This window comes from Corvus hawaiiensis, chromosome 2, assembly GCF_020740725.1.
Source record: "Corvus hawaiiensis isolate bCorHaw1 chromosome 2, bCorHaw1.pri.cur, whole genome shotgun sequence".
In the NCBI taxonomy this organism is placed as follows: Eukaryota; Metazoa; Chordata; class Aves; order Passeriformes; family Corvidae; genus Corvus; species Corvus hawaiiensis.
Genome location: NC_063214.1, coordinates 83,288,472 through 83,304,566, shown reverse-complemented (window position 1 = coordinate 83,304,566; position 16,095 = coordinate 83,288,472). Strand labels below are relative to the sequence as shown.

The 16,095-nt window shown below is 38.2% G+C and overlaps 1 protein-coding gene and 1 long non-coding RNA gene across 6 annotated transcripts in view; one reads left to right on the top strand and one right to left on the bottom strand.

Moving 5' to 3' along the window:
- CLYBL (citramalyl-CoA lyase) overlaps positions 1-16,095 on the bottom strand; it is an 83,203-nt gene that overhangs the window by 17,410 nt on the left and 49,698 nt on the right. For all 4 annotated transcript variants that reach the window (XM_048295873.1, XM_048295875.1, XM_048295874.1 and 1 more), the window contains exons 3-6: positions 11,946-12,134; positions 7,867-7,968; positions 6,005-6,098; positions 4,408-4,575 (exon numbers count right to left, since the gene is read on the bottom strand). In XM_048295873.1, coding sequence (XP_048151830.1) covers positions 4,408-4,575; positions 6,005-6,098; positions 7,867-7,968; positions 11,946-12,134 — 553 coding nt within the window. The remainder of the gene's footprint in view (positions 1-4,407; positions 4,576-6,004; positions 6,099-7,866; positions 7,969-11,945; positions 12,135-16,095) is intronic.
- The window catches only part of LOC125322211, a 79,611-nt gene that overhangs the window by 43,859 nt on the left and 19,657 nt on the right, over positions 1-16,095 (top strand). The gene's annotated exons all lie outside the window — the stretch shown is intronic.

The following is a 16,095-nucleotide window of genomic DNA, read 5'->3' as shown; positions in this document are numbered from 1 at the left end:
TCCTTTCTTGTATAAACATAAGAAAATAAAAATATATGTTGTCTTTTTTTTCACTAGAGATTTTCAAGCGTGAATCGACAGCCACACAATCAGTTTTAATCTGTGATTGAATTTAGCTACCTTAAAACAAATACATGTCTAATTTGTTTGACAGTTTTAAAAGTGCAGTGTTTGACATTATTAGTTCATTTCTATGGGAATTTCACAGACCGGTGTGAATTTTTGATTTGCTTTTAAGGTGTATTGATAAAGAGAGGCTACTGTAACTCCCAGCTTCCTGCAGAATAAATGACTCTCCTCGGTGCCAGATAACAAGACTAGTTAGAGGGATGAGCCTGATCCTGCAATCCTGCCAGCAAGTGAGCAGTCCCCTGCAGACCGAGGGTCCCACAGCCCTGCCGCCCTGCCGCCGCCGCAGCCTCTTGCGCAAGCGAGATTTTTGCACGCCAGGAAAAGTTGGAAGTGTCAGGACCTAAGGAGGTTTCCTGCACAACGGGGTCTGTTCCCGTGTTTTTACTGACACTGAGCCAGCTATACTTTAGGAATCAGCCCATCACTAGATCTGAGAAGTCTCACACATGAGCGCAGGGATACACCTATTTTCAATGAAAACACCCCTGCAAAAATCCCTGGGATTACTTTCATCAAACTGCAGTGGGTCTGAGTGATAACCTGGAGTACGAAGAAAATCTCCTTGATTAAATGAGCAAAGAAGTAGTAGTCCTTTAGCGTTGCTACGTTCCTTTGATAAAAAGCCATAAGTAGCTCAATTTTATTTCTTGTTAAACAGCGTTTAGTTTATGATATTACAGGCATGCAAATATTCAGTTTGAAATTTCAATATCATAACTATTTTTAAAATACCTTAAAAATAGGTAAAAGCTTAAACCCCATTAAGAACTATAATTTTTGAAAGAAATTACACAAAGACTTTTTTTAAACTAATGTGTTTTACCTTAGGTCTACTCAGAGGTTTGTTAGTCAGTTTAATAAAATGTCATCATTAATAAGTTGATGATGTTCCTTATTTGTAATACAACAAATTCTCCTAGCTAAACCATTAATTCCAAAATTGAAGTGTGTACAAGCATTTCTTGAAAAATCCTAAGGAGCTTAACTTTCTGAAAAAAATGTTGAGCATATTTTAAATTATATTTAAAGTCAATCTCTAATTACAGCAAAATTAAAAATACATCTATATGATTTTTTAAAGTGTAAAACATTTCTGTAAAAAGATTTGCTTTTGATAAAGATACCTATAGTAGTAAACTATGCTTTTTCATAATTTAAACACTACTGAACAATTTATGGAGAATATAATCCAACTTTTGATTTATGGAACTCAGTTGATTTTTGTCACAGTCTACCTATCCAAATAACTGACATAATGCCATGCAGGAACCAAGTAAATATTTTAAACAGAATTGTTTTTATTGACAAGTTACTGAGAGAGTGCAAAATTGGAAGGCATTAAAATTTATGACCACGAAATCTTTTTTACAGTACCACTTGATATATTGTGCTTTAAATCAATACTTGTCAAGTCTTTTAGGTAACTGTATGATGGTGTCATTTCAGTCTTCTACAAAAGACTGAAAAAGAGAGGACACCTAGACTGTTTTGTATTTATATCTGGTTTCACAGCATGTAGCACAGGACTTTATAATGACTAAGTCAGCTGTTAAAGCTTATGGCAAGGTTTACCTAATTTTTTACATAAACATTCCTAAAACCTATGCCCATTTATATAGGCAACACACTGATTTAAAGTCCACAGGTAGCAGTAGTGTTAAACATCTTGCTGGCTGAATGTGGATATATATATATATGTGTGTATATATATATTTTTTTTTTTAAATATTTATAAATAGTCATATGAAAAGACTATTAATTTGGCTGAATTACATTTGAAAACATTTGATTTCACTTTTATACACTCACTGAAGGAAAACCAGGCTGATTTTAAGGTAACTGGAAAAGAGAACTTGGCTACAATAAGCATTGAGGTTCGCAATAATATTTAAATACCTGGTAAATGCTTCATCATATTATTTTTCTTGTTTAATCTTGAGTGAAGCTGTTTGATTGCATTAAGGACAATTTTACTGGCCTAATATGGGAACATCTAAGGACATATAACTTCGCTGAATATTTTGGATTTGCGTTGCTTTTGAGGGTGGTGAGTACAGCCCTGTGCATGCAAATAAGTGAGTTTTCTCCAGCTATGAGAGCAATTTGCAAGACTCAGCTCATTTTAGTTCTGTAGATTTCAATGATTTTGATTCTTTATAAAAAAATTAGCAGGGAGGCATCATATATTTAAAAACTAGAAGAATTGCACATTTTGAACTTGTTAGGGTGACATTTCAGTACTTTTGCATTATCAGAGGACTGTCAATGGCAAAAACAATGTGCATACTTCTGCTTTATGCAAGGTCATGGATTAAGCTAATGCCCATTTGTAATTTTCTGTGATGAATGTGAAATTGGAAATGTTAAAATGTTACATTTATATAGATTTGGAAAAAACACTTGTATAGGTTAGGAAAAATATCATTTTGCTTTCAGTGTTGAAATTACATTTTATTTTAAGCAAAACAAACCAGAAAGATTATAAAAATATTAGATAAACTGAGAGCAAGAAAACCAAAAAACAAGAGAAATATTTTAGATGGACTTAAAATATTTTTTCTTTTTTGCAGAAGAAAAGGAAAAATGTTGTTTTGTTTTAGCTTAAACAGATTTAAATTTTTTTTCCCCACACCAAATTAGAAGAGTCAGTATTGCCCCGTCTCTAATTACGGTTGGACTGATTGCCAGGTTGTTTGCTGAATTTTGGAAATGTGTTGATGATAGCTGCAGAAAGGCAGGAGGCAAAAAGCAGGTGCTGTGAGTGTACCTTAATAAAATCTGTACCTTTCACGGACCTTTACTCCTTGTATGAAAAGGCAAGTATGACACATGCACGGCCAAGTTAGAAAGTCATTCTACACTCTAAATTGCTATGTGACCTTTTTGTCTTCTGTCTGGACCCTGTCTTAAGGTCAGACAACTTCCACCATAAGGTCAGTGGAGTCCAAATCACCACCAGCGTTGGTTATGCAGAGCATTGCTAAATTTCCTAAATTGGCAGCCTCAGTTAAGCATTTAAATGCATATTAAGCATTCAAAAAGAGTGCTCTCAAAGGTGCTAGGCATCTGCAACTCCGTCTTCTGTCAACAGGAGGTTCAGATGTTTATGTTTTTTCAAAAATCAAGCCTTTCCTTAAGCTAGGAAATATTGGTTGAGACTAGGTAGCCGTCAGCAGGTGCTACCATTCAGCAGCTCTATTATTTTCCCAACTTCAAAGGCAGACGAGTGAAGGGTGGAAGTCCACATGGCCGTGGATAATGTAGCTGTGAGGAGCTAACCATTTCACCTCCAAAACAAGATTTGGGTTTGCAAATGTCAAAGCTCAACAGACAATAAAGCAGAGTTTGTGCCAAAAAGCATTGATTGCTATTCTTTCACTGGCATGCCAAGATCACTTAAAATTGCACTTATTTTTCTGTTTGGTGCTTTAAGATATCATGTACAGCTAACTGTAAAACCAGAGTTTGTGAGGTGGCATTGCCAGAACCCATGTTTTTGGTAACAGAAACCTAAGGGATGTACTATTCTCATATGTACATATATCCTGGATGGTGGGCAGAGAAAAATAATGTAATATTCGTCCTGTATGTTAGAATTCTCTAATGCATGTGTCAACTGGCTGATTTCTATTGCAAACCCCCAATCTCTGGTGTCTGCACTGTCCCAACGGGGTGTCCGAGTGACCTGGCACACCAATCACAGGGTAACAGGCTGCATTACAGGACTGTGGGGCAAGGAGCCCGCTGCTCTTGCTGTCTGCCAATACCCATAGGTGTCACCAGCACTTACTGGGGGGAAAGCCAGGAGATGAAAAACAAACCAAAGAAAACAATAAGAAAATAACTTTCCCCTAGCAATTAGCATATGAGATTTGCTTCTCAACTTTTTAGCCTAAAAAGTATTTTTTAACTACTGCCGTTGTTCAAAGAAAGAGAAAGGGCTCCAGTTGTGGAGGGGCCATTGCAGAGTACAGTATTGCCCTTCCCATGCTCTGTGATGGGAGGAATCACTGCACAGCCTCTGCCCCAACTTCTCTTCAAAACCAGTCACACGCTTCATGGCATGTGGTTTTAAAAAGCAGCCTCTGACTGGCAAAATTTCCAGCCACAATTTTTAAGACACTAATAAACATAGAAGAGCTTGATATCAATGAGCTTTTCAATAAATGACCTGAAATGAAAATCAAGTTATTTGTCTAAGTGACAGTAAATGTAGCAACATATTTAAAATGAGCAAGATCTGTGTTCCTTTGAGACATCGGCAGAAAGTCGTACCAGTGAATCCCATTGAGGCACCTTCTCTTGATTGCCTGCGGAGCCCATCTTCATCATGGAAATCAATGTAAACAAGGTCTATTGCTTGAAGGCCAAATGCCTTTGCTGTGACTATTATTTTTTGTCTGGCATATAGAATATCGTGAGTTTCCTTACTGCTTGTTGCACCTAAGAAAATAATGAGAACAAAGAAAAGCTGACAAGAGTGTTTTAAACCTTCCTGTTTTAAATATTTCTTATGTTAAAAAAAAGGGAAAGTTTGAGATTCTAGTTAACTGATTTAGAAAACAGAAGAGGGGTGTAAGGCTATACTATAGAGTCAAAAGGATACTTTTCTGAGGAAAAAAGAAAGCTGCTTTAGCAAAAATAAAAAATACTGTCCCTTTAAACACTAGCTTATAAATTCAGATTTTGATTTAGTTTAAATCAGAAGTTGTAAGCCTGAAGTCAGTGGAAGCTTTGTCTGGTAAGGACTGCTGACTTGACTAAAATGAAAGTAATTATTTGATTTTACTATTTACTGCATGTACAGTGAGAAGCATTACAGCAGGAGAAGCTTTATGCAAACTGATATACTGGGTCCAACTAAATGGTTAAAAAATTCACACTGAGAATAGAATTGCACTTTCCTTGGTTCTGATTCTTGTCACAACTGATGTCCTAAGCTGAATATTTAAGCTTTAGTATTTGAATGAAAAATTGATGGTAGATGACTTCTGAGAAGAAGCAAAAGTATTCATGAGACTTCATGTGCTCACAGGGCACCAGCTAAGCAACGTACTCATGTGAAGGCTAGTGGGAAAAAAAATAATAACAATAATAACCATAAGGTAACTATTTACATACAGATTTTCAGTCTGTAAGGAATATTTTAGTAAAGCAATGCTGATTTTTACATTAACATACTTATTTTTAATGTAGAAGTTTTTGATAGAATTGTGCTTTTATCTTTTATCTTTAAACTGAATCAGAAGCTAAGTGCCCTCTTACAAAAGAAATGGTGAAGCACTTTTTATTTTTTGGGAAGACTAATAGTGCTTTAATGTGAATATGTGGCTGTATTGACATGCGACATATTTAAAATAAATTTATGAAAGCAAAATGTAGCAGGAGAGTATTTGTGCTTGATGTCAAAAGCCTGAGTGACAGTTGTATGTAAAGAAGTGGTGAAGCAGACACCAGAATTTTAGGACTTTCAAATATAGTTCTAAAAAGCATGTGAATGTTGTTTATGGATACAGTATTTTAAAATTATTTCAGTGACTCAGCAGGGCGGGTTTTTTTTGGTTTTTTTTTTTGGTTTTTTTTTTTTTTGTTTTTTTTTTTGGTTTTTTTTTTTTGTTGTTGTTGTTGTTGTTTTTTCATTAACTTTTGGTGCTGACTGGCAAGAAGCACAAGAACGTCTCAGTGCCCTGTAACACAAGGACCATGTTTCAATTTGCCAGTGATACATTCTGCATTGAAAAGAAATTAAGGAGAAAAACAAAAACATAAAATGAGACTCAGGTGTCATTAATTATTTCTGTTAGAAATTTCATGGTCTTCTCCAATGCAAATGCCATACATAAACATTTATAGTAAAGAGAAAAGTAACAACCTATGCTGGCACGGAAATCCTCTCCTCCAAAGACAACTGCATCCAAATGAAAGCCAGCCTGGGATCCTGCTCTCAGTGCTTCTTCACAGACAGCCTTCAAATGAGAACAGAGTATTAATGTCTACAGAAATGCAGGATGTGGAGAGACTACAGAGGATATTAAAGCAACTCAGCATTACCAAAATCTTTCCAAGAAAATTGCTCTTATTAAGCAAAGCCACTGTAGATGCTCCACAATGCACAGTGCTTTAAAATGACTCAGCAAAAGAGAAAAAGTATTTTTCTTTCCCTAAGCACCCATATCCCCAGATTTCAAATACAGGACATCAATAACAGGTTCCCCACCTTCTGGTTTACATTATGCCCTGGGTGTTACTGTGACCACTTCTTCAGATATTTGTAGCAATATGAAACAAGATGTGGCAAATACTGTGTAAAAACCAACAAAAAGTATTAAATTTGACTAGTTTGACATGCAATATATTGCACAAGAAACAGATATAAAGATCAGAATCTCTTTTATGAAATAAATAATATGAATAGTTTACAATTATTTTAAGTTCCTTACAGGATAGAAGGATTGCCAATTTGAAGTCTTCTGCTACATGTAACTAAAAATAAGCTAAGGAGGTTAAAAATGCAACAAGTGCTGCAGAAAAGCATTAAAATAAAAGTTTAAAAATTTGCTGCTATAGCTATTTCATGAGGAGAGTAATATTGCTATTTTATATTGATGTTTGGATAATATTAGTATCTTTTAAGGCTAAGGCACATGGAGAGAGACATGTAATTACCAGCTCTACTAATGGGTGCTCTTCTGTGGCAGCTGGTGGGGCACAGGATTATTCTTTAACAGAGTGTGCTTTAAAAGGCAACTCTCCTGCCAGCATCAGCAACTGCAACATTAAACCTCCACTATAAAATACTGTAGGTGAAGAAAAACCTCCATGGTTTAAAATATGATCTGTGTTTGCACACCGGACAGGAGCGTGTCTGTTTGGTTACGGCTTTACTATGCTCCCAGATAGGTTAGCGTGTGCTGTAAGATAAATGGCTGTATCAAACGATCAGGCTGCCTGTGAGGTACTTCTGGAGGTACTTCTGATCTGTGTGTCCTCAGCTGGTCTGAAACTTTTCCCTTAGAGCTTGGGAGGGGAACACAGAGTTCCTTGTGCATGCACGAGTTCTTCCGTTTCATTACCACACTGCCTTGCCTTTCTGAGAAACCTGGACTCGATAGTAAGGGTTGGGGAGTGATTTATATTAAAATGAAATTTATAAATCAGATTTGATCTAAAATTAACCTAAAAAATGAGCGTGTTCTTCAGATATTTTCAAAGTTAATTCTACTTCTAATCCTAGCATTAAACACTCCATCATACACACAAAGAAACGATAACATGGAATTTGGTTGTAATGTTTTAGTAGAAACTGTTATAAAGATTTTCAAGTTTAGCAATAGTGAAAGGATGATTAACTCTTATTTCAAATTACGTGTATACAAAAGTTGAGTCTGACAGCTACTAAATAGCCATGTGTACTGCAAAACTGAGTATTCCAAATCTTTGGAGAGGCCCATTTCCACTCCAAGTGTGTTCAAAACAATAACAGGAATGAAGAGAGGTTTTGTTATTTGGTGTGGACTGTCTGGAACTGTTCTGTCACTGGAATATTTTGAATTTATGAAGGCCTTTACAATACAAACATCAGAGTTCAACATGCAAATGTTTTTGGGGATTGAACAATATGTTTTGTATTTTTTAACCTCTTTTCCTTGGTGAAATTAGGGAGAGACTGAGGAGTATTCTGCTTATCCTAGTTTGCTGAGATGGCTAAATATGAACACTTCAAGACTTTCTTACCTTAAAATTCAGCAAGCCCATTGCAGTTTCCACAAAGGGGATAAAATTCATTGGTTCTACAAGTGTTCGGCCTTTTAGGTGATGTAAGAATTTGTCTGAAAACTAAAACTAGACAGAATGAGCTATCAGAGGGAAGAGAAGAGAACAGCCTACATGTATATACAACATGGCAAATATTCACCTGACTGTAACAAACACCCCTCCCTACCCCAAAGCCTGATAACTAAAAAAATTGAAACAGCTTTTAACAAGGCCTGTGATTTGAAACTGCAGCATTCCCATATATTTATAAATTTGGAGGCTGGTTTGCAAGGAAAAAAAAAAAAATCCAAGCTTAGCACCTCTCACCCTGGCTTAGTGAAATGCAAATCCGTGGGCTCTGGAAAACAATGAAGTGCTGCTGTACCTGAGGTCCGGTTTTGTTTCAGGTCCAGCACCGCCATCACTGGAAGTGCTCCCCAGCCTTCTAAGTGGCATCCGTATTATTCATTACGGCACCGTTACCCTTTTGTTCAATAGGCTTTTCTTCATAATTTTTTAGCTTACCTAGGAAGGCCTTAAAAAGGAAGTTTAATTCTTTGAAGACCAAAGCTTGCCAATTTTTTCCATGAGACCAGTTCACAGCTAGCTCTGAGCTGCCAGTGGGGTAGCCCAAATTCCAAAATCTATCATCTGGAAACATACAAAAGCTCTTGCACAGATTTTTCCCCTTTCAAAAGGGGAAAAAAAAAAAAAAAGGGGGGAAAAAACCTTCAGCCCTATATTGTAAATGTTTTATGTCTGTCCAGATCGAGTAATTTGTGTCAAGATAAACATATTGCAGGTACTGCAAAAATGTTAGTAAATAAAGACAAAAATCACATATGCATATATTTTAAATTTAAGGAATATTCGACTATTAATGGATATCAAAGGAAAGGGAATTTTAATCATCTCTCCATTCAGTCTCAGTTGGGTAAATCATATCTAAGAGATTTGCATAAATATAAACCATCAAAGACTTTTCATCTTCAAAGGGGGTTTCAAGACCCTATAAGCTTTGTACTGTAATCATCGCAGGTCACAACCCTGCAGGAATAAGGCTGCTATGGCAACATAAAAAACTAATGCTTAAGGCTTAGCATAATATTCTGACTAATAGAAAGGAAACTCATTTTAAAAGCTGGCAGCCTATTTACCAGAAGCTGGATTAGAGGTGTTATTTCCCCTTTTAGCTTCCCCCCACCACCCCTCCCCAAAAGAAGGAAAATCTAATCACCCAGATCTTGAAAAAAAAAAAAAGCTTTCCAGCAATTTGCAGTAACTTTACAATTAGGCCAAAATAAATCACAGCTTTCTCTGATGAAGAATTCTGCCCTCCCATCTCTGCTCTGCATCATCACCATGGCCCTCTTGGTAACTTTTCTTTAGTGAAGAGAATTCCACTCAAAAATGTGCAAGGACAAAAAAAATTTCAATTCACTCTGTACAGTACAGCAGGTTACTACAGTGACAGAAAACAGTAAAGTTCACCCAGGCAAATGCAGAAAATGAGGTAATACAATGGTATCAGTATATATTCTTAAGACCCCTATCTGGTTTTTATTTTTTTAAGAGGAAAAAAAAGTTAAAAGTGCTACTGTGTGTATATTTTAGCTGCAAGTTAAAGAGCAAAGTTCTCATTTTATTTTAAAATATTTTAAAAGTCACACTCCTGGGATTCTTCCTATCTTTTGTTTTGAAGGTATGGAAAAAAAAAGCACATTTAATTAAATATTGCCTCCCTTCCTCTCCCTTGTAAAAGATTTGCAATAAGCACCAATACAAAAGGTAACGAGTGGAGAAGTTTCAATTAATTTTTTTTTTTTTTCAAAAGGAGACGATTAAATGTTTCCGGCCCGGTAAAGTGTTCATTTCAGGGAGAAAGGGAAAAAAAAAAAAGAAGGCGGAGGAAAAAAAACCCACAAAGCTTGGGGAGGGGATGAAGTAGCAAGGCCTCAGCAATTCTTTCAATTCCAGTGCACACCCAATAGTGTGTCGGGAAGAATGCACACTGGTCGGGATTTGTGGGAGAATTGTCCCGCCACAAAGGAGGGAGAGTTACGCTTGTTATAGTCCAATAAGCCATGCCAGTCAAACAAGTACCCACACTAGGGACAAAAGGAAAGCAAGAGATTCTCACACAAAAGAAAACAAGTAAGCCCATCTTTTAGTTGTGCATCAGCCTCCAGGTTTTCTGCTGCACATAAATAAAAATGAAGGGGGGGAGTGGGTGTGCGTAGGGGGAGAGAAACAGCTTCTGGGAGGCTGAGAAATCACGCTGGAGTGAATTTTTGGAGGATTGGGAAAAGAAGGCAGCGGTGTTAGGCAGAGTATGTTCTTTGTGTGCAAAGGTTGGGCAAAGGGAGAGGGAAGCAAAAGAAGCTTCTGGGGCTGGCTTGTTTTCCATGATGGAAATAAAAGTTAGCAAGAGGGAAAGTGGAAGAGGATGAGAGGACAAAGAGCCCTGGCATCCCATCTCCCTGCAAAACCTACTTGGTGGCAGCAAGGGCTCTGCCATTTTGGTATCATGAATATTCATCACTGACAAGTTATGTCTAACACTTACATGGCTGTAAACCCTGAGAGGTGTACTCTGGTTAATTTAATTACCCGTTGGTGGATGGGGATGGTGAACCTTCCGTGGCGAGTGGTGGAGGCTGAAGGGGCAGCGCCACGGAATGGATGGGGCCTGTCACATACCCAGCATATGGGGCCGTGCTCCATTGTGCGCTCAGGCTGATCTCAATGGTTTGATCAAGGTTAGATGCTGAGATTAAAATAGATCCTAATACGTCTGCCTGCCTTTCATCACAGCTTGCATGTGTGCTAGTTGCTCAGCTAGCGGTTTGCAAAATTATAAAGTGAATAATTAAGCATTATTCCTTTACTGGCAAGTTACAGTGATGCCTTTTCCTGGTCTTAAAATCAAGAGTCAAACACAGTTAGAAGGGAAAAAGGGATTTTACCTTGGTATTTATTTTAAGGATCCTTAGGTGCACACGTCCAGGTGGAATGCACTGAAATGCATACCACAATGCACACCCCCAAAAGATCTGGTATATCATTATAGGTCTTACTAATTAGCATATCTATCAAAAAATCCTCAATGAGAGGCTCAAGTGAGCCCCCCTCCCCAAGGAACCTTCCCCTGGATGGTTCTATCTTAGTTTACAGAATGTGTTCTGGAGAGGACCTTGGGGTCTGGGGCACACTGATCCCTAGCTATGAAGCTTCTAAAATGTTTAGTCTCTTAGCTGAACAAACAAGTCCAAGAATGTAGGCAAAAAGCACTAGGAATACAGAAGTTGTAAAAAGGTATAACAGGGGTATAAAAGAAAAGGCAAAAAATCATCATGGCATCAACAGCAATAATGGTATATCCAAACAGGCATCCCTCTTTTTTGACAATTAAAATCAATTATAGCATAATTAGGCCTATTTCAAAGTTTTCTTAAGTAATTTGACATGCCAACCATTTACATTTCAGGTTTTTATTGGCTGAAAAGTCAGTTGTGAAACACAAACACACCTGTCAGCAATTAAAAAGGAAGAAGTAGAGAACTGTTCAGGAAATAATATCTGTGCTAATTAAAAACACTAGTTAAAAGCTTCCTGTTTGTTCCTCCAGTTGCCCCAAGGAGTGACCTTCCCCCCAGCCCATTTTTTCATATGTTGCTAACATGGTTTCCCATCTCCTGCTCCCAATGCACATAACTAAGGCTCTTGGACAGACAGTAATTTTGCTTGTTAGGGTAGTTAGAGAAGAGTCAGGCACTTACCCTTCTATTTTTGGTAATATATTCTGACAGCAATATTGGTTCTTTGTCAGCTGTGGGAGAAATACACCTGGTTTTCTTTATAAACGTGTTCCATATACGCTTTTCATACAGAACATCACACACACATTTAAGTGGATGCACTTCTCAATTACCTCAGCCAAGCAACAACATCATGTGGTATTCGCAGCCTTCCTCTTAACTCACAGCCATTCATCTCTGCGCCTGTGTGAACCTGGCCCAACAGCTTCAGTCAAAAACTACTGTGTTGTTGGTACTCACCCATCTTATTTCCTCAACATTTTCAACCTTTGGCAGCATCATGCTTGAAGGAAGGGTCTTGGACTGCAAAAGCACCTCTAGATCTTCTTCTGCAAGGCCGCTGGACACAGAGTTTATCCTGACACACTTTTCCGCGTGGCCAAAGTCAAACTCTTCAAGGGTTTTCACAATGGTCAGTCTTGCTTCTCTCTACAATATATATGAGTTCAGATGCACAAGAAAAGAAAAAGAAAGCATATTTTCTATTGACAGAAAAATGCACTGAGAAGAAAACTTGTTGAAATGACAAGGGGGAAAAAGCTAGACCGCCAGCATAGTGGTGTCCTCAAAATGTCTATCACTCTCGGACTTTATTGAAGCAGTCATCACCAGAACCTCACAATTTTACCTTCCTCTTTAATGTTTCTTCATAACTGGAAAATTCAATGCATGGGGTTTCTACCACTTACAGAAAACAAGACTTTTGTGTCGCTAGTGCTGAACATGTGTAACACAAATCTTTACACTAACATAATGTGTTGCACTGTCTTCTCTCTCAAAAATGACATGTTCTTAAATTTGCATTAAAAAACTCATTTTTGTAGTTCAGCTCTACATTGCCTGAATGTCAAAAAGCACAGATGTACATATACTTCTTTGGCTTTCCTTTACTCCATGTATTCAAAGTGCATTAAAGGCAGTAATAGAGTTCACAACTTGCATATAAAAACAACACTGAAATAACTCTAAGATTTTCTTAGACCACGTAAAAGGGTATTCTGTTGGCACAAAATAAAATCTCCAAAGACAAATGCTTCCCCTGGTCATTTGCTATTTTTGTGAATGTAAATTTACAAATATGTTTATTAGTTGATTTGCATGAAGAATACTGGCATGCTTTTCTGAAATGAAAATCATTTCTTGACCTGGAGAAGGGGGTAGGGGTCGAAGGAGGGTGCTGGGCTCCCTGCTTCCTGCCAACTGACGTTTCAACCCCAAATGCCTTCCACTCACCAACAGCCCCTAACAAATTCGCATTGTCAAAATGCACACTTATCAAAAGTCATTTCATTTGTGAAGAGTTTTTATGGGGCTAATAAAACTTTAAAGCTCCTGACTCATGGAGGCTCAGGAATGACTTTAACAATATGCAGTTGCTGAATAGAGATGCTTTTCAAGAAAACAGGCAAACTCAAGGGGAAAAAACAACTAAAAAAAAATCACCAAAGTTAATACACAGGCTAATACAAATCAGCAAGAGAGCACATGACAGTAGATTTAAACCAGGCGGATGCAAACCTCTGCCGGCAAGAGGGGCAGAGGTGGTTTCCCAATGTGGTCTGAGTTAAACAGTGTGAGGGAACAGTAGCTTACAGTTGTCAGAACCGATGAGAACAGGGTCTCCCAGGCCAGTTTAAGACAGCTCTACAGTGTACTGATTTACAGGGCTGGGACCCCTGATAATTAGGGTAAGTTTAGAGAAAAGCAATTGGTGGCTCTAACTGGTTAAAAGGAAGGAATAATGAAGCAGAAAGTTAATGAAATCTGAAGCAAACAGCCTTCAGCTTGGGGCTACTAGCCGTGCTTCTCCGAAGGCTGGGAGCATATGCCCGTTAATCGGACAGACGGGAACAAGGCGCCCATGTATGTATCCCTGGGTTGCGATCAAGGGGCACGTTCAGAGGTAATCTCTGGAAAATGCAACCCAAAACATTCGAACTGCTGTGAATGGACTCTGTCTGGGGCCATTAGGAAAGCCACATAAAGATGCACACAGTTTAGTACAAGCATGTCCAGCTGGAAGACAGCTCCGGCGCATGGCTGTCTGAAATGGTTCTTCCAAATTAGGTAAACTGAACCATATGATGCCAATACCGGGAAATACAAATCCCCTATGTTCTCCTTCTCCGACCTGGGCTAATGGGTTTCTAGGGCTGGGCTGAAAGTTTCTGGATATGATGCAGAAGGGTAGCTTAAAAACACACTCCAAACCAATTTATGCTTTTAATTAAAGTCAGATTATCACTGTTTCAGCACACACCAATCCAATTTGCAAAAGAGAGATCTCCCCAAAGTATCCTCTAAGGCAGCACCCAACTCCAACTGAAGGCACATCTCTAGCAAACTTGCAGCTTAATTTGTTATTATATTTTTTCAGAATTTAATAATGAGCACTAGACCATCTCATATCTATTTTTCTCCTCAGTCTGGAAACTCCCTTCCCAAAAAAGACAGATCGTGTCTTTCTAGGTATATTTCCATACAAAACACTTATTAACAGGCTGTTGCTGTTATCAATTTACATAAACTAAATGTGCAGCCCTCTGGTACATATCCCAAAAATAACCAACAACTTCACTGAATTTATACCAACCAACAAACATGGGGAGGGGGTTGTTGTTTTTTCCCATATTTTAATAGAAAATATGTTGCTATGTTAGTTAACACACCCATGCCATCTGTTGGGTTGAGAATTGATGCATTTTCTTAGAACCGCTATGTTTTAGATCTGTCTGCCTGGATACCCCAGGAATGGAAATGTTTCCTTTCCATGATATAATACTTCTAGTCACTATAGTTTCCACAGCAAGAAACAATTTATGTTTTTAATTGTGGAACAAACTGATAGGACCTGGCTGCCAAAGCCAGAGCTTGTGAGGGGCTGATTCAGTGTCTACCCTTCCTACAATGGAGGAAATCCAACAGATGTTAGTGGGGAGCATCAGGTCCCCATAAAGGTTTCCAATAAAACATTTCATGGGTAAATAAAAAATATATATGCTAAAGCCTTTGACTAAATGTACTAAAAACATGGAGGAAAAGCAGAGTCCTTTCTGCCTCATTATGCAGGGAAATGTAGATGTTATTCTTATTGTAGGATTCATGCAAAAGCTGAAGGTCTAAGCTAGGTAAACTACTTCAACATTATAACAGAGAAAAAAGTAGTCCTTGACACAATAATATCTTTACGTCCAAGAATAGGAAAACTAGAATTTTTGAGGAATGGTGAGAAAAATATCTGCCCTGTTCTTCACATGAGAACTACAACATAGTAGATAATACTTTGTCATGAAAGCATGGCTGACAAAGAAACAAACCAGTCATTAAGTAAAACATTTCATGCCCAGGTAGCTTGGGATGGTGGTATCCTCCTTGGGTCCTATGTGAGCTGGGTTCTTTATCAAACTGAACAAGAGAGAAAGACAACAGAGAGCTTCATGGTAAATAGCGATATTATTAAAATATGCTACATTTGCAACTTGTGCTGGAAAGCTCACTGAAGAAAAAAAAAGGTTGGTCAGAGTGGCTACTGTAGCGCCCCTTCTGTTTGACTCTGAGGAGGACAGAGGAAGAGGTTCTTTACCACGTGCAGCTATGCCAGTTGGTGAAGAGAAAGGTTTCGGTGACGCAGCATTGCTGACAAATCCATTGCTACTCAAACACACAGACACGGAAATTAAAAATGGGAATACGCATATTGCCGCCTCAACTAGCACCCATTAAACCTAATAACTAAACCATCCTCGTGAGTTTCTAGGTCTGAATTATCAAATCTGCAAAGAAAACAACATCCGTCCACTTTTACACTCCAGTGGAAGAGGTGGTCCCTCGCGGCAGGGCTGCGCAGTCTCGCCATCTGGAGAATAAATCGAGTGTGAAGTACAGTATAGTTTGGGACCAAGCTCCGTGGCGGAAGCCCAGCAGTTAGTTCATTAGTCCCAAACTTGCGGGGATTAGTGCGGTATCAGCTCTACTGTCGGATGGGATCAGGCAGGCAGAGCGCGAGGCTCGAGGAAGGGGGTGGCAGCAAAGAAGGAGCCCCTTGGGCTTATTGGTAAAACCACAGAGTATAAGGGCACTTAAATAGGTGCTTTTGGTAACAATATTTGGAAACAACTTCCCTCATCTGAATCAGTACCTTTCCATTTTTCCTTTTTTTCTTTTTCTCACCTTTTTATTCCTCTGCATTATATGTCACAACATAGAAATTTCCACTTCAGAACAGAAAAGCCACAGAAGAAGAAAGAATGCCACAGAACTGGAAGCTCCGCCACCCACTCACCCTGGACACACTGTTAATACAGCAAAAATGAAGCAAAGATGGTCAGATTAACAGCAGATGGAAAAATTACATTTTATTCTTTCTTTTCAAACTGTTACAATTCTCTAC